At 48.1% G+C, this 19060-nt stretch overlaps 1 protein-coding gene across 3 annotated transcripts in view; it reads left to right on the top strand.

The window, feature by feature from the left end:
* Positions 1-19060, top strand: part of LOC114234283 (anthrax toxin receptor-like) — a 95968-nt gene that overhangs the window by 68939 nt on the left and 7969 nt on the right. For 2 of the 3 annotated variants that reach the window (XM_054728749.1, XM_054728751.1), the window contains exons 8-11: positions 107-184; positions 284-344; positions 9270-9365; positions 18885-18954. In XM_054728749.1, the coding sequence (XP_054584724.1) occupies positions 107-184; positions 284-344; positions 9270-9365; positions 18885-18954 (305 nt within the window). The remainder of the gene's footprint in view (positions 1-106; positions 185-283; positions 345-9269; positions 9366-18884; positions 18955-19060) is intronic. The other variant, XM_054728750.1, reaches the window with a different exon arrangement.

Below are 19060 nucleotides of genomic sequence, written 5' to 3'. Positions count from 1 at the left end.
TGGTCCTAGGAGTCTAATATGGCCTGAGTCCAGATACTATCTCATGGGGAGACCTATTGGGTTCCAACATCTGGCTGGGGCCCAAGCCACCTCGTCTTTCTTTTAGCTGATGCATATTGTAGAAGGTGAATACCAAATATATGGAAGAAGCAACTACAACACCATAGATGACTTTGTTAAATCGGTGAGTGTGGGCTTAAGGTGAGCAGGGAGATAGAGAACCTTCTCATCATGACATCACGCTCACTGCTCCCTGACCTGCCATTGCCTCTCTCTGTTCCAGCTTGTAGAAAATTCCTGTTTAGATGTTATGGGAGAGGACACTTACTTTGTTTGTGTAGGAGGTAAGAGCTAGAGTAAATGTTCTAGACAAAAGTGTGAATGCACTTTTGTGTAATGAGCAAGGGTGTGTGGGGGGGGTGAGAGCTTTGTGTATATGGTATAGGTGTGCATGGAGGGGCTAGAATGTGCCTGGTATGTGTAAGGTGTAGGTGACTGTGGGATGTGTGGGTATGTGGTGAGTCTGAATGGAGTGGTCTGACTGTGTGTGGTGTATGTGGAGGAGGTGACTGTAGGATCTGAGGGTGTGTGGTGTGCCTGAATGGACTGGTCTGACTGTGTGGTGTGTGTGATCGAGGCAACGTGGGATCTGTGGGTACTTGCACTGTGTATGGCCCGGTGTGTGGGAATGTGCGCTGTACACATATTTCTGCCCCTATGGTTTGTGTGTGAGGGGGGCAGGGTTGTGGCATAGATGCAGGTACGTAATTACGTTTTTGCCAGCTGTTCTCAGATATAACAGACTTAGAGCTTAGTGTAAGTGAAGGTCATCAGTGTGAGTCATTCAGCCCCGCATCGGGAGTTAGAAGTATATTTTGGAATGATTGACATATAAATCCAGTGTAATTATCCTTTAAATCTCAAAACCAAAAGTCCAATGAAGAACTGAGAAAAAATATGTTAGAAACCTCAACAAAAAAGCCAGCAAATGGAATCCAACTGCACATCTCAAGGAAAACGCATCAAGACTAACTAGGGGACCCCTGAGAAATGCAACTTGGATACCAGATTTAAAATCAACGTGATTTAGCGCATCAGCGAGAAGGAGGAGTAACATGGTTATCTCAAAGGGGAAGGAAGCCGTTACACAGTGCTCCTGTCCACTGTCATCCCAGGACCAGGCAGGCGACAGGCTCCATCCACACTAACCATTGGGGCGAACAGCACCCCAGGGGTAAAAGGCAAGGCTCCCCCTGACATGGATCTGGAACTTGACAAGGAGCCCTCCCTCTGCACCCGCCCCTGAGGGAGCCTCATCAGTGTGCTCAGGGCCTCCTGTGCCTCCCCTCTGTGGTGGGAGCCCTCCCTCTGCACCCGCCCCTGAGGGAGCCTCATCAGTGTGCTCAGGGCCTCCTGTGCCTCCCCTCTGTGGTGGGAGCCCTCCCTCTGCACCCGCCCCTGAGGGAGCCTCATCAGCCTGACAAGCACTTAATGGGAAAACTCAAGGCAGGACTCTGAGCACAAATGAATTGGAAGGACTCTTCCATCAGGACTTCACCCCAAATAAATGAGTGAGGGGGACCTGGGGCTTCAGGCAGGGAGAGCAAGGCATCCATGGCCGGCCTCCCAGCTGCTCTGGGGCAAGCAGAGGCCTCTCCTGGCCTCCTGCCACCAGGGCTGTGCTCCAGCACACCCTCCAATCAGGGCCCTGGGCACTGGCAGGCCACGTCCCTACAGCAGCCTGGCCCTGGACTCAGACACCTGTTAGCGGGACCATTGGGCCCTCCAAGGCCCTCCCTGGGCTCCTGGGCCCTCCTGCTGCCGACGCTGGAGGTGGGGATGGGCTGGGCGTCCTGCCAGCCCGACCTCAGCTTCCTGGGTCCAGTCCCCACACCCTTGGAGGCCTGGCCCATAGGCCAGCCGCCTGGATAGCTCTTCTGACAAGATGGCACCGCCGGCTCCCTGCAGCCCTGGATCTGTCCCTCTCACGAGACCCTTGTCACCAGTATGTACCATGGCTTCTGCGTGGCGGTGTCCACGGCTTTGTTTGTGTCATTCAGTTTTTCTTTATCCTCCACACTGTTTTCATGAAAATTATCAAACCTAGAGCAAGTGGAAGCAATCTTACAATGAAGGGCCCTCTCTCATTCGGATTGTAGATGAGTATCTGACCACATTTCCATATCACTCATCTGGCCATACTTCTGTTTCTCCTCATCTGCTCTCTCCATGTCTGATGCATTTCCAGGGCATTTTGTCATCAGGCTCTCCTACCCCACTCCCTTCCTTCCTCCGCATAACTCTCATTGCGCCTGTCTGGGGCACAGTTCCATTTTTGAGAGGCAGCAACCCCAAGTGTATCGTTGAATGCTTTGACAGATGCAAAAGCACTAGTGTAACCAGAACCTCATGAAGAAACAACATGGCCAATGGCCCAGAGTCCCCTCAGGCCCCGTGCCAGGAATGGCGGCGCAGCTACTCTTGTGGCCTTTCTCTCCCTTGAGGGGTTTGCTGCTTTAAAACTCTTCCTCCCCTGACTCATGGGTGACCTGTGTCTGCCGGGCACACTCAGCACGGTGCTTGGAGTTTGGTCCTTCCTGTGGGTTTGCTGGGGGTGCCCAGGGCGTGTCACCCTGGGAGGCAGGCTGCAGGTGGCTCCTGATCATTCCTGTTCCTTATGTGCCTGGCCCTGGAGGCTGGGACATGCTGTGTGGAGGGGGCAGCCAGGGGGGGTGGGGCAGGAGGGACCTGAAGGGCAGGGCAGGGCAGGAGCCGCGGGGCAGCACGGGGACACTCCTGCAGCCAACATGGAGGCCGCTGTGGGCCAGGATGGTCAAGCTCCCCCTGAGCCCTTCCCTGCTCCCTTCAGAGAAAAGCACCATAAATCCTGTATCACGTGCCCTGCAGAGCCACCTCAGGGTCCTGGACAAGGTCATTGTTACATGTATGTACTCATGCCCTACACCAAGCAGGTCAAACTCAAAGGCTAACTCAGGCCAAATACAAAATTTAAGTTTATGTGGCCACCAAAAAAACAGAAGCCTCAATTTTCATAGAAATATAGGTTTATTTCTATAAGAGACATGCTGAATACAAACGGCTGAAATAAATGAGTCATTGTTAACATAAAATAATAGAACATTTTAATAAAAATTAATATTTTTCTTGAACATTAACTTACCAGACACTGAATAACTGCACAAATTAATAAGCATAATGCAAATAAACCTATTTTTCTTGTTCTCCAAAAGCAAAATATTTCCTGTTGCTCACACCAAACAGGTGAGTCCAAGACTAATGACGTGGCAATCAGCTGCTAAAATATTTTCTGCTGGTATTAGTGGAGAGAAATGGCTCACCTGCGAGTAAGGTGTGTAAGGGAAATGAATGCAACACGATTATAGTAATCAGTCATTAGCAAATGTTGTAATTTGTTATTAATCGCAAATGAACAGACAACTGAACAGGCTGCATGGGGCAACCAGGCTGGCAGGGGGGTTAGTGAGGGGCGACCAAACGACTGAGCAGCAGGCTGCATGGGGCTACCTTGCCTGCAGGGGGGGCAGTTAGTGGTGACCAGACCAGTGGGGGCGGGGAGGCGGGCAGTGAGGGGGCGACCAGGCTGGCATGGGGGGGGCAACCAGGCCAGTTGGGGGAGGGCTGTTGGGGGCAACTACACCTGCAGGGGGGGCAGTTGGGGGTGACCAGGCCAGCAGGGAAGGGGCAGTTAGGTGTGATCAGGCAGGCAGGTAGGTGAGCAGTTAGGAGCCAGTGGTTCTGGATTGTGAGATGTCCAACTGCCAGTTTAGGCCTGATCTGCCCAATCTAAACCAGCAGTTGTACATCCCTCGAGGGGTCGTGGATTGGAGAGAGTGCAGGTTGGGAAGAGGGGATACCCACCACCCCTATGCACGAATTTCATGCACTGGGCCTCTAGTCTATAATAAAGAGCCAGGATGTAATGACCAATCACAACCAAAGGCTGACCATCTGGTAGTCAGCTCTGGATTGCCATGGGGACCCAGAAATGACTACTGCGGCTGCAGGCCCGGTGACCCATAAGTGACTGCTGAGGGGCCTTTGAATCAGGCCTGGAAAGAGACGTGAAGAGGGAAGCAGTGGCTGATCTGCAACATCTGAGGCAGCTTTAGACTAGTACTTGCCTCTCTCTTTCCCTCAGAGCCTGGCCAGCAACCCTATGTCCATTTCTCTCCAGGCCTCTACAGGGGCTGCTGATCAGCCCCACCTTTCTAATCAAGCCCCATTGATAGGCCCAGAGACACTGACTGGCATAGAAACTGGCCAATCAGAACCAAATCTGGGTCAACTGTGAGGATCCAATGGCTGCCTAGGAGGTGGAGCTTTTGACACTGACTGGCATAAAAAGTGACCAATTGGAACCAAATTGACCAACAGAGAAGGGTAGTTTGGAGAGAGATCAGACTGGCAGGGGAGGGCAGTTGGGGGCAAGATCAGATCGGCAGGGGAGGGCCATTGGGGGCGAGATCAGGCCAGCAGGGGAGGGCCTTTGAGGACAAGATCAGGCAGGCAGAGGAGGGTAGTTGGGGGCAACCAGGCTGCCAGGGGAGGGCAGTTGGGGGCAACCAGGCTGGCAGGGGAGGAAAGTTGGGGGTGATCATGCAGGCAGAGGAAGTTAGGGGCAATCAGACAGGCAGGCAGATAATCCGTTAGGAGCCAGCATTCCCAGATTGTGAGAGGGATGTCCAACTGTCAGTTTAGGCCTGATCCCCTAGGGGTACCCAATTGGAGAGGGTGCAGGCTGGGCTGAGGGAACCATCCCCTTCATGCACAAATTTCGTGAACTGGGCCACTAGTCCTATCTAATAAAAGAGTAATATGCAAATTGAATGTACCTCTGTTACACCCACAAGCCACGCCCACCAGCCAATCAGAAGCGAGTATGCAAATTAATCCAACCAAGATGGCTGTGGCCACAGAGAGAGCAGGAAGCTTGGGTTTCCCCTGCAATGGAGGAAGCCAAGTTTTCCACCTGCCTTAGCATGCCTTGGCCTCCGCTTAAGGCTACAAAGTTTTAATTATAGAAGATAAATAAATCCCAACAAAAATGGCTGCAGCCATAGAGCAAGCAGGAGGCTTGATTTGCCCCCGGCAATGGAGAAAGCCAAGTTTCCACAGCCCTGGCCTACCTTGGCCTCTGCTTAAGGCTACAAAGTTTCAATTATAGAAGATAAATAAATCCCAGATACCAGGGCCTCTGCTTGGGTCACTGGAGGGAGTGGCCAGCCTGCAAACCACCCCTCGCCCAGGCCGCTCCACACCCCAAGGGAGCCCCTACCCTGATCTGGGACCCCGTTCAGGGCAAACCAGCCAGTCCCCACCCATGCACCAGGCCTCTATCCTATCTAATAAAAGAATAATATGGAAATTGTCCATCACTCCAACACACAAGATGGCTGCCCCCATGTGGTCAAAGATGACTGCCCCCATGTGGACACAAGATGGCTGCCACAAGAAAGCCAACAGCAGAGGGCAGTTGGGAGGGACCAGGCCTGCAAGGGAGGGCAGTTGGGGGTGATCAAGCCGGCAGGGGAGGGCAGTTAGGGGTGACCAGGACAGCAGAGGAGGAAAGTTGGGGGTGACCAGGCCTGCAGGGAAGGGCAGTTGTGGGGGACCCACGCCTACAGGGGAGAGCAGTTGGCGGGGACCAGGCCTGCAGGGGAGGGCAGTTAGGGGTGACCAGGCCTGCAAGGGAGGGCTGTTAGGGGTGACCAGGCCTGCAGGGGAGGGCAGTTAGGGGTAACCAGGCCTGCAGGGGAGGGCAGTTAGGGGCAAACAGGTTGGCAGGGGAGCAGTTAGGCATCAATCAGGCCAGAAGAGGTGTGGTTAGGGGGTGATCAGACTGGCAGGCAGATGCGGTTAGGGGCAATCAGGAAAGTAGGCAGGTGAGAGGTTGGGAGCCAGCAGTCCTAAATTGTGAGAGGGATGTCCGACTGCCCATTTAGTCCCGATCCTACCGGTTCAGGCCTAAACAGGCAGTCAGACATCACTTGAGGGGTCCCAGATTGGAGAGGGTGCAGGCTGGGCTGACGGGGACACACCCCCGTGCACGAATTTCATGTACCGGGCCTCTAGTACATATATATATAAAAGGCTAATTGACTGTCCAATTGTCCAACAGGTAGCTATGACACGCACTGACCAACAGGGGGCAACACTCAATGTGGGAGCTGCCGAGCTGCAGTGACTTGGCTGTAGCAGTTCTCGAGTGACACACCTTGGAACCAGAAAGGAGGGTGCCCAATTTTGGGGTGCTCCAGGTGTGTCACTTGAGAACTGCCCTCTTGCAATCCAAAACCCCCTTGGGGGGTGTTTGAGTCGGTTTCAGCTGAATCCCCGAAAGCCAGGCTGAGGGACCCCACCAGTGCCCCTAGTTATGTATAACAGGATATTGTAAAAATTAAGTTATGAAATTTTTATTAAAATGTTTCATACAATATGTTATATTGGCTGGGCCACAAAAATATTGGTTGTGGGCCGCATGTGGGCCTCGGGCCACGAGTTTGACATGCTTGTCTACACGATATTTCCCAACCTTCTGCACAGTCTTCGGTTACAGGGATGCACCAACTATCTCATTAGTCTCCCCACTGTCCTTCATGCGGCTTTTCTTCCTGGGGTTGTTACTGTTGGAGGAATTGGGGTTCTGGGTGCTGAGAACAGAAGGAGCAGCTATGGGGAAAAGCAACATTTCTTTAACTCCAAGTCTCTTCTTTCAAAACTCTGAGCCCCTCCCGCTGGCACCCACTTTCGGAGACTTGCAGAGGTAACGGGACCCTCTGGGAAGTGCAGCAGCTGAGGACAGAGGGGCTCTCCTCCAGGGCCCAGTGGCAACTGAGCAGCACGTGAGGGGCAGCGGGGAGCACAAGGGAGGGAGGGGGGGCATCTGGGCCATGGGCAGCAGGCACGGCTCCTGAGCATTGCGGCCCAGGTGTGCTTCTGGCTGTCCAGGGCCCTGCCCTCAGCGGCCGCCCTCCCCCCTGTCCCACACATGGAGCAGGAGGCTGGGCCCATCCTTCGCTGAGGCTGTGACCACCAGGGTGTCCGGCTTGCACTCACAGCGCGGTGAAGCTGAAGGCCACGGACCAGGTCGCCGGGTATCAGGGAGGGCCTGTCCCCAGCAGCAATGGTGTCGCTGGGCCTTGGAGCTGGCACTCGAGGACAGATCTGGGGCCTGTACCAGCCAGGGGTCAGGGAAGCTACCCGCCTTCTCCAGGCACCGCTTCTCTCTGTAAGCCGGGGAGTAACACCGAGTGGGGGGTCTTGGGAGCTTTTGGAGAAAGTTGAAGGATGGTGCAGAGTCCATGCTCAGTTAGTGGGGACCGTCACTTTGCACCAACATAGGAGCTCCTTGCCTTGCTTGCGCACAGATGGCCCCTTTCTGGTTCCTTCTGGCTCTGTGTGTGGCAGGTGACGACGCTTTCTCTTTCTGCCACGTTTGGAGCCTGAACTCCCCACACTCAGGAGAACTTGCCCTCTCTATATTGAACTACAGAATGCCTCATCGGTTTAGGCCCTGCCTTGCAAAGAAATACTTCTTTGCAATAAATAAACCTGGAACATGCATTGCAAACGATCATCTGGGAGACTGAGGGACAGACCTGCTCAGGTGGCCCGTGTTGGGCCAAGGGAAGGGGCTGCGTAAGAGACAGGACCTGCGGGTTTCTACCAGGCGAACACGGAGCCCACGTGCTGGTGGGCAGGGCCTGATGAAGTTGAAGCCGGCCCCATCGGTTCAGAAGCAGCCTTGTGTGGCTGGCCACCGTGCCTGGGAGAAGGCCCATTGCTTCGGGACACAAGCCTGCCCTGGATCGGCCACACGCCCCATGTCTCAGCACAGGGCCGTTAGCTGGCCTGCCCGCTGCCTCTCAAACCAGCAGTGCTCTCTGGGGCCTCAAGGTGGCTCAGGCTGGTGCTCCGTCACGGAAACTGCCTCGGGGACCCTCGGGCAGGCATGTAGGGTGATCAAGAAGCATGGCCCCAAACAGAGGATGATGGGCTGGAGAGGGAGGCTCCTTGAGAAGTCAGGGTCTGGGCCAGGGGGAGCTGGCATCCGAGGAGGCCATGGCCCGGACACAAACAGAAAGAAATCCACTGATGCCAGGTGTTCCCGCTTTCCAAAATAGCTAGAAACCTGGATTGTTGGGAGGGGGTGCCATTTTCCAAGTTCGATCTGTTTTTTAAAACTCTTGAAAGGCTAACACGTCCGCAGGCCAGCACCTGCCACACCACAAGAGCCTGTTTTCTTTAAGGCGGAGGACGGGCCAGCATTGCCTTGACGGAAGGGGTGCTGCAGGGAGACCTGCAGCAGGAGGAATCGGAAGGCCAGGCCCAGGGCCGCGCTGGCCTTTCTGAGGAGTGCCTCCGATGGACGGACTGGGGAGTGAGGCCGCCTGAGCCAGAAGCGGGCTGGAGGCAGTGACCTTGGCCTGGCAGCAGGAAGACCTGCTGGTTCCCCGGCCTCACGCCCCATGCCCAGCCCACAGTCTGTCCTCACTGTGACCCTGGTACTTACCTCAGGAACTGCCAGGGGCCTCCATCCTGGGGGTGGGGGATGCCAGGCCCAGAGCTGCAGCTCAGCACGCCAGTGTCTCAACACATGCAGAATGAAGGCCCGGGACTGCGGGCAGGGTGGGCTCCTGGAGGGCCAGAGGGAGGCAGAGCAAGAGCGTCCTCTGCAGACTCTGGAGGCTCAGCTAAGACAGGACGGCCCCTTCCATGCGAGTCCCCTGTGCAGGGCGCTGGGCTCCTTCCTGCCGCAGCCACTGCACACCCTGCCCTGGGTGCTCCCGGCTGCCAGGCACAGAATGTCAGGGAGGAGGAAAGGACCCCGAGTGTCAGGAAGTCCCCAAGGCGCCCAGACCTGGGTGCTCAGCTCAGACCTGAGGCAGGGATGTCCTCACTCCTCTCTCATGTATGTAGGGGCGGGGTGAGCAGTGCTGCACCCCTCAGGGGCCAGGGAACCTGGATCAGAAACCCAAGGCGGGTCTGTCCTGTGGAGGCGGTTGGAGCCTTTCATGGGCTCCACAGTCAGGGGCTGAGCAGACCCCTGAGTGCCTGGGGCCCAGCCCCACCTCCTCACAGTGGACAACACCACTGTGGTCAGAGTCAGTATTGCTCCTCGGAGTCCCTGGGACTAGGGTGCTGGGGGGTGGCCTGCCCTACCTAAGAGCAGAGGCAGGACAGCCCTGAGCCCTCCTCACACGGACCTCTCCATGTCACCCTTGCAGAAAGCTACATTCTGGGGTTTTTTTCTCCTGTCCTAAAAGAACAAAACATAAATGACTATGTTTGCAGATATAATGTGGACAACACCACAGTCTACAGTAAGTACCCCTGGGCCCGCCGTGTAACTGAGTCCCACAGCACACTGCATTCGCCTCAGCCGCCAAGCCCTGCTGACATGGGCTGGGGCCGCTGGGAGACAGGGGCGGCTTAGGCAAGTGGAAAGGGGAACCTGGCTTGGAAATCTAACCCCTCTTCTTTCATTGCCCAGAGGGAGGTCGCCCTTCCCCCAGCACCAGTACAGCTCCTTGGAGCAGGCCTTTGCCCCTGCCCAGGACGAGTTTGGACTCTGGGTCTCCCCTGACAGCTGCATTTCCGCACCCTCTCCTCAGCTTCCGGTTCCCTTGAGAGAGGAATATTAAGCCCCATGAGTGTGCTGGTGGGGATGGAGGCAGCTCTGGGACCTGAGTCTCTGCCAGGGGCACCGGTAACTTTCCCAGGAATGTGTGTTCCTCCTGGATTGACAGAAGATGCCCTCCCTGGCCTGGCCCTGCAGTGTGGCACAGGCGCCCATCACACACATGGAGCAGGTGCCTGCGTGTGACCTTGATGAAATGAATGTTCTGTTCTCAGCCTTTTCTCTCTTCTGTAAAACAGGGCCAATGTGAGGGTTGTCTGACTCAGCTTTATAACATGTAGAACAGGAATGCAGGAAGGGCTTAATTTTAAAATAAAAGGGCAAATCAGTGAAAATGCTCAGGCATCAGGCGGCCATGATGGGAGCACTGAGGTGGGAATGCTCTTCCCCAGAGTTCTGCTACCTCCTCACTTCTCCCTCTGAGCCCTCTGCACATGCGTTGGATGTGATTGTATTTAGATCCTGGTGTCTTATCCCAGGGCCATCTGGTATACCCAGCACAGCTCCTCTCCCCAGCTCACTTCTAGGCCCTGTCTCCTCCTCCGCACAGTGCACAGCCTGGGCCTCATTCCACACCACACGGGGGTAGTGGCCTCAGGGAATTAGGTTTCCCTTGGTCCTTCCTTTCTCGGCAGAGGCTTGGACTGAGGAACTCCTTTATAGGTAGAGCTCACAGTTATTGAGCACTTAGTACACCAAGCGCCTTCTATATAGTCTCTCATTTACTTCTCCCAGAAGGCCCATTGGTACTCCCCTGTATGGATCCGGAAGCAGAGGGAGAAACCACTAACAAGTTTGCTTACAGCCAGCAGCTGTGCAGGGACAGCCAGAAAGTCGACCAGGGAATGTGACGGCCCTGTCTGGGCCTCAGCCTCCCTGAGGTGACATTTCTTGAGGAAAGGGACACGACCTGTCCCCCAGGAAATGTTTCCGGGTACTGCTGCTATGGCCTGTGGGTATAGTAGTTCCCACCCTGGAGACCACCCATGCTTCCCTTCGATGAGGACCAGGGTCAGGGTCTCACCTTGGGGAGCCCATCCCACAGTCCCGGGCCCCTCTGCTGACGGCCAGGCTGGACCTTGTCCAAGGCTGGACCTGTCACACAGGGCTGTTTACTGTCTGGAGTTCTGATGCACTGAAGAGGATTGCTTTGCTTTTAAATTTTCTTGTGATTAACATATCTAGAGAAGCATTATAGAAAAATTTAGAGCATAGACAAGAAAAAATTTAAATCAGTATTTCAATGTTTTATGTTGCCTGTTTTTATTTTTAAGAAATATTTTGAAAAGGCAACTGAAGTAAACATTGGTTTGAAACTCCTTTCCATTCAAACATGTCTTACTAAGCCCTTAGTGTCCTGGGTGCCTTCCATGATGTCATTCTCCTGTTTCTGGACTATGGACCCTGTGCCTGAAAATCACCAATTCCAACCTTCCTACCCCTCAGTCACAAATTCTTTCCCCAAATCATACTTTTGATTATTTTTATTATCAGCACTAATGAAAGCACAAAACAATTCAGAAGTTCACAGCTAATATGAAAAATGAGTTAGAATTAAAATGCTGGCTTTTGAATTATCTTCCTTTATTACATTGTATGAGTTCCTTGGATATTTTGGTCATTAACCCCTTATCAGATGGAAATGGCCATTCTGTAGGCAATAGCCCTGACCTAAGGCCACAGTTCAAGGATGTAAAGGGCTGGGCTCAGACTGAGTAAATTCCTCAGTTACAAGCTCAGGAACTGTTCTGAGCCGCTGGAGTGTTACTTTTCAAGACCCATAAGTAACAGAAAACAAAAACGGAGAAAGTCCTGATTCCCAGGCTTCCCTGGATCAAGGAATGCACCACCTTCCACCTGGTCACTCTGGTCAAAACCTGCACGTCATCCTTGATTCCTCTTCGCTTTCATGCACATGCAGTCCACTGGCAAGCCCTGTTGCCCTGTGTCCCACACTTACCAGATCTGGACAGCCCCTGGCCAGAGGCATTGTACTTACAACCAAACGCCAACCTTTTCCCAGGGCCACGAGGCCCTGCCCATCTCTCCTCACTCACTTTCCTGCTCAACAAGCACAGCTAGTTATGCCTCCGGGCCTTGAGCATCCACAGCAGGGACACTCTTCCCTGGGATATTTTCTTGGCTTTCCCTTCATCTCCTTCCAGTACTGCCTCCTCAGAAAGACATTATCATTATTATTTTTAAATCTTTATTGTTGAAAGTATTACATACATCCCCACCCCCACCCCCATTAACTCCTTCAAGCCCACCCCTACCCCCTACCACAGGCCTTCACTGCTCTATTGTCTGTGTCCATGGGTTATTCATACAGGCATACAAGTTCTTTGGGTTGATTCCTTCTCTCCTACCCATCTTCCCCCACCTTCTCTCTGAGATTCCACAGTCTGTTCCATGCTTCTATGCCTCAAGATGGATTTTGTTCAAAAGTTTATTTTGTTCATTAGATTCCACATGTGAGTGAGATCATGTGGTACCTGTTTTCTCTGCTGGCCTATTTCACTTAGCATGATACTCTCCAGGTCCTCTATGCTGTCTCAAAAGGCAAGAGATCCTTCTTTTTTACTGCTGCGTAGTATTCCATGGTGTAAATGTACCACAGCTCTTTATCCACTCATCTACTGATGGGCACTTGGGCTGTTTCCAGATCTCAGCTATTGTAAATTGTGCTGCTATGAACATAAGGGTGCATACATTCTTTTTAGTTGGTGTTTCATGTTTCTTAGGAGGATATCTTCCTAGAAGTGGGAATACTGGGTCAAGTGGCAATTCAATATTTAATTTTTTGAGGAAACTCCATACTGTTTTCCATAATGGCTGCACCAGTCTGCATTCCCACCAGCAGTGTACTAGGGTTCCCTTTTCTCCACATTCTCATCAGCACTTGTCATTTGTTGATTTGTTGATGGTAGCCATTCTGACAGGAGTGAGGTAATAGCTTATTATCAATTTAATTTGCATCTCTCTGATCATCAGTGATTTTGAGCATTTTTCCTTATGTCTTTTGGCCATCTGTATGCCTATTTAGATCATTTGCCCATTTTTTTTGAGAACTGCCTACTTAGATCATTTGCCCATTTTTAAAAAATTGGATTGTTTGTCTTCCTTTATTAAATTGTATGAGTTCCTGGGATATTTTGGATATTAACCCCTTATCAGATATGTCATTGCCAAATAAGTTCTCCCATATAGTGGGGTCCCTTTTCATTTTGTTAATGGTTTCATTTGCTATGAGAAAGCTTTTTATTTGATGTAGTCCCATATGTTTATTTTCTCCTTAGTTTCCTTTGCCCTAGGAGATGTCTCTGTAAACATATTGCTATGAGAGATGTCTGAGATTTCTGCCTATGGTTTCTTCTAAGATTTTTATGGTTTCACAACTTCAATTTAAGTCTTTCGCCCATTTTAAGCTTATTCTTATGAATGGTGTAAGCTGGTAGTCTAGTTTCTTTTCTCCTCCTTCTTCTCCTTCTTCTTCTTCTCCTCCTTCTCCTCCTCCTCCTCCTCCTCCTCCTCCTTCTTCTTCTTCTTCTTCTTCTTCTTCTTCTTCTTCTTCTTCTTCTTCTTCTTCTCCTTCTCCTTCTCCTTCTCCTTCTCCTTCTCTCCTCCTCCTCCTCCTCCTCCTCCTCCTCCTCCTCCTCCTCCTCCTTCTCCTTCTCCTTCTCCTTCTCCTTCTCCTTCTCCTTCTCCTTCTCCTTCTCCTTCTCCTTCTCCTTCTCCTTCTCCTTCTCCTTCTCCTTCTCCTTCTCCTTCTCCTTCTCCTTCTCCTTCTCCTTCTCCTTCTCCTTCTCCTTCTCCTTCTCCTTCTCCTTCTCCTTCTCCTTCTCCTTCTCCTTCTCCTTCTCCTTCTCCTTCTCCTTCTCCTTCTCCTTCTCCTTCTCCTTCTCCTTCTCCTTCTCCTTCTCCTTCTCCTTCTTCTTCTCCTTCTTCTTCTTCTTCTTCTTCTTCTTCTTCTTCTTCTTCTTCTTCTTCTTCTTCTTGTCATGTATCTGTCCTATTTTCCAAACACTATTTGTTGAAGAGACTCTCTATACTCCATTGTATGTTCTTGCCTCCTTTGTCAATATTAATTGAGGGTAATGGCATGGGTGGATTTCTGGGCTCTCTATTCTGCTCCATTAATATATTTGCCTGCTCTTGTGCCAGGACCAGGCTGTTTTAAATACAGGCTTTGTCATATAACTTCATATGTGGTATTATGATTAGTCCAACTTTGTTATTCTTTCACAAGACTACTGAAGCTATTCAGGGTCTTTTTTAGTTTCATATACATGGAGTGTTTGTTCTAGGTCTGTGAAATATGCTGTTGGTATTTTAATATGGGTTGCATTGAATCTGTAGTTTGCTTTGGGTAGTATTTACATTTGAATGATGTTAATTTTACCAATCCATGAACATGGTATATTCTTCCACCTGTTTATATCTTCCTCTATCTCATTTTTCAGAGTCCTGAAGTTTTCTGAATACGAGTCTTTTACATCCTTAGTTAAGTTTATTCCTCAGTATGTTAATATTAGCTGTTGTTGTTGTTGCAGTGGTAAGTGGGATTGTTTGTTTAGTTTCTCTTTCTGATAACTCATTGATGTATAAAAAAGCCATCTATTTTTGGTTGTTTGGCAATGTATACATTGCCAAATTCAATTATTAAATATAGTAGTATTTTGGTGGAATCTTTAGGGTTTTCTATATACTATATCATGTCATCTGTGAATAATTAATGTATTACTTCCCCCTTTCCAATTTGGATGACTTATATATCTTTTCATTGGCTAAGACTTCCAGTTCTATGTTGAAAAACAGTGGTGAAAGTGGACATCCCTGTCTTGTTCCTGTTCATAGGGGAAATGGTTTTAGTTTTTGCCAACTGAATATGTTAAGATATGTTCCCTCAATTTCCACTTTGCTGTGAGTTTTGGATTTTGTCAAATTGTAATTCTCTTTCTTTGTAGTGTATTTATCTGGTTTTGTAATTAGAATAATGTTGGCCTCTTAAAGTGAGCTTGTAAGTGTTCCTTCCTCTTTGATTTTTTTGGAATAGTTCAAGGAGTATAGGTTATAGTTCTTCTTTGAATGTTTGGTAAATCTCCCCTATGAGCCAGGGCTTTTGTTTTCTGGGAGTTTTTTTATTATTATTACTGGACCTATTTCCTCAGTTGTTAATGCCCTGTCCAGGTTTTCTGATTCTTCTTGAATCAGTTTTTGGATGTTGTATTTTTCTAAGAATTTTTCCATTTCATCCACATTTTCCAGCTTGTTGGCATAGAGTTGTTCATAGTACTTTCTTACCATCTTTATACTTCTGGGGTGTCAGTTGTTACTTCACCTCTTTAGTTTCTGATTTTATTTATTTTGATCCTCTCTCTTTGTTTCTTGATGACTCTGGTTACTGGTTCATCAATCTTGTTTATCCTTTCAAAGGACCAGCTCTTGGCTGCATTGGGTTTTGTTTTTTGTATTGTTTTTTTTTTTGTCTCTATGTCATTCATTTCTGTTTGAATATTTGTTATTCCCTTCCTTCTACTTACTCTGAGCTTTTCTTGTTATTCTTTTTATAATTCTTTAAGTTATAAGGTTAAATAGTTTATTATTAATTTTTTTGTTTTGTTTTTGAGGTCGGTCTGTAGTGCTATGACCTTCCCTATCATGACTGCTTTTGCTGTGTCCCAGAGATTTTTTGGTTGTTTTGCATTCATTTCATTTGTTTCCAGGAAGTTTTTATTTCTTTCTTGAGCTCATTGGTAACCCTTTCATTGTTCAATAACATGTTATTTAGCCTCTGTATGTTTGAGTGTTTTTACTGTAGTTGATTTCTAATTTCATTCTGTTGTGATCTGAGAAAAAGTTTGATCTGATTTCAATCTTGTTGAACTTGTAGAGACTTGTTTTGTGTCCTAACATGTGATCTATCTTTGTGAATGACCCATGTGCACTTGACCCATGTATGTTTTTCAGCTTTGGGGTGAAATGTTCTATAAATGTCAATTAAATCCTCCTGATCCTGTGTGTCCTCTAGGCTCTCTGTTTCCTTGTTAAGTTTTTTTTTCTGGAAGATCTGTCGAATGAAGTCAGCAGAGTATTAAAGTCCCCTACTATCACTGCATTGTTATTACCTCTCCCTGAAAGTTCTCTAGAAGTATTTTTATATATTTAGTTTCTCCTTCATTAGGTGCATATATATTTACAGGGTTTTATCCTCTTGTTGGATTGATCCTTTTAGTATTATGTAGACACCTTTGTTGTTTCTCGTGATGGCCTTCATTTTGAAGTCTATTTTGTCATATATGAGTATTGCTACTCCAGCTTTTTTTTTTTCATTTACATTTGCATGGAAAATTTTTTTTTCATTCTTATCCTCTGTGAATCTTTTGTTCTGAGATGGGTCTCTTGTACACAGCATATATTTGGGTCATGTTTTCATGTCTATTTAGCTACCCTATGTCTTTTGATTGTAGCTTTTAATCCATTTATATTTAAGTTTATTATTGACAGATATTTATTTATTGCCATTTTAATTCTGTATGCCTATGTTTCACTCTGTCTCTATTTCTTCTTCTCAGTACAGTAGTCCTTTAGAATTTCTTGCAGTGCTGGTTTAGTGGTGACTAACTCCTTTAGTCTTTTTTTTTTTTTTTTTGTCATGGAAGCTCTTTATTTCATCATCTATTTTTTAATGATAGCCTGTGGATACAGTATCAAGGAACTTGATTTCAGATCCTTGCTTCTCATTTCATTGAATACTTCATACCATTCCCTTCTGACCTGTAGAGTTTTGTTAAGAAATCAGCTCACATTGTTTTGGGAGCTCCTTCATAGGTAACAAATTTCTTTTGCTGACTTTACTCTCTTTGTCTTTAATTTTTTGCATTTTAATTATGTGTGTCTGTGCATGGGTCTGTTTAGGTTCTTTTTGCTTGGGACTCTCTGTGCTTCCTGAACTTGTATGACTTTTTCCTTAACCAGATTAGGGATGTTTTCTGCCATTATTTGTTCAAACACATTCTCTATCCCTTGCTGACTTTCTTCTCTTTCTGGCACACCTATTTTGCAGACATTTTATGTTTTATGTTGTTCCACAGCTCCCTTAAGTTGTCCTCCCATTTTTTGTTTGTTTGTTTGTTTGTTTTTTCTTTTTGGTTCTCTGATTGTATGATTTTTGTATCCTATTTTCTAATTTGCTGATCTGAACCTTGGCTTCCCCTAATATGTTATGTATTCCTCCATGATGTATTTTTTTAAGATATTTTTATTGATTTCAGAGAGGAAGGAAGAGGGAGAGAGAAATAGAAACATCAATGATGAGAGAGAATCATTGATTTGCTGCCTCCTGCATGTCTCCCACTGGGGATTGAGTCCACAACCTGGGCATGTGCCCTTGATCAGAATTGAACCTGGGACCCTTCAGTCCACAGGCCGATGCTCTATCCACCAAGCCAAACCAGCTGGGGTGTCCACAGTGCTTTTTATTAGGGTTATGTCATTTGTCATGGTTACTACCTGGTAAATCTTTTCTCAAGCTATTGAGCATCTTTGCCATCATTATTTTGAACTCTATGTCTGATAACATTTTTATCTCCATTTCATTTAGCTCTTCTTCTGGAGAATTCTCTTGTTCTTTCATTTGAGGGTTGGTTATGTGGCTGACACTTTGGCAGATGCTATCATCTCTTCCCTGCCTTCTTCTGAGTACTGTGTACTGCTCTGGTGTTTAATGGAATTTATGACTATGTATTAGGTATATATGCTATGCCTCCCAATCTCTAGTGCAAGACAGTGCCAAACACTGTTTCTGACTCATTAGATCAGGCAAAGACTCAAGTCCTCCAGAGACCTGCCTATGCCTGTAGACTGATTGGATTCAGTCTTGAGTGTCATCAGGAAATTTTCCATAAGTGTGTCAAGGAGTTTTCTAACAGGGTGGGGAAATTGCTTCTGCCTGGAGTCTAACTATTATTTTAAGTCCCTTAATGGGCTTCAGAAAATTCTCATGGTGGGGCAAGGAGTTTTTTCAATTGGGTGGGGCACCTATCTTGCCCCCAGGTAAAAACCACCTGGATAGCAAAGGTCTGCCTGAGAAAGGTGTTTTTTGCAATGTGAGGGAATGACTCAACACTTGAAACCCTGCTGTCTGCCTTCTGAGCTCTAACCCCACAGCCCCCAACCCTGGCTTCTGCTCACACAGCTGCAGCCCACTCTGCCCTTCCTCTGCCAGGGCCCAAAATGAGTGGCTGCACGCAGAATTTTGTGTGTTGGCCCTTTAAGAGGATGCCTGTATTTCCAGCTGTCTCTCCTTGGCAGATAGAAACTCTGCCTCTTTTCAATGCTAGATGTTTTGTGGGCACCTTACTGGTGATCTTTAGTGGGGGTCAAGCTTGGGGTTTAGAACCTCTCCCCACCCCCACAGCTGAGATATCTCTCCAGAACTTCATCTGTTGTCTGTAGGAGCTTGGCCAGTCCTTTTCCACCTCTGCCCTCCACTTTTCATCCTTGGTTAATAGGGTTCTCTCCAGCTACTCTTCAGTTGATTATTCGGGTTGTTTTTTGTTTGTTTGTTTGTTTTGTATTTTGTTGTAATTCCAGTTTAATCCTGGGAGTGTGTATGTGTAGCATTCACTTCCTCTACCGCCATTTTTAATCTCCAGGCCTTATAGTAATTTCCAACAATATACAAAAATAGCACAAATTTAATGATGAACTTGAAACAGCAATCACTCTATTATCAATAACTATAAAACCTGAAGAATATGGTTTTGTTGATATCACCATTTGTTATTTTGAAGAAAATCAAACATCAAAATATTTAATGTATAAATATGTCAGTTTGTCTAAAGAGAAATTGTATCCTAAATATATGATAGGCCCCCCATTCCTCAGCAGCTATCCCTTCTCCATTCCCTATCCCTTCCATTTTCCTTGAGGTCATAGTACTGTTCACACTCTGGCATGTATTTCATTCATTGTTATTTCATTCTTGGTCTCCTTCTTCAATCTCTGTAATGACCTTAAGAACAGACTCTGCCTGCCTTTTTTCCATTAAACACCAGAGCAGTACACAGTGCTCAGAAGAAGGAAGGGAAGAGATGTTAGCATTTGCCAAAGGGCCAGTTCTGCTTGCCAAGGATGGGTGAAAGGGGAGACAGATAGGTATATATGTCCATTAACATTATTCCTCATGATTTTCTTTTAGCACTAAAAGTCACCAATATAACAAAAGTGAAACTACTGTGCCAAGGACACGTATTTCAGAAGGCCCGACAGTAAGTGTTTCAAGATGGGAGCCAGGCGGGCAATTCAGGACCCCATCAAGTGTCTAGAAAATGGGATGCCAGTTCTGCTGAGGTAGCACATGTCTGTCTTCAAGAG

This window comes from Eptesicus fuscus, chromosome 17 (assembly GCF_027574615.1).
Source record: "Eptesicus fuscus isolate TK198812 chromosome 17, DD_ASM_mEF_20220401, whole genome shotgun sequence".
Lineage (NCBI taxonomy): Eukaryota > Metazoa > Chordata > Mammalia > Chiroptera > Vespertilionidae > Eptesicus > Eptesicus fuscus.
The sequence above is the reverse complement of the archived record's forward strand: the minus strand, read 5'-3'. Positions and strand labels throughout refer to the sequence as shown.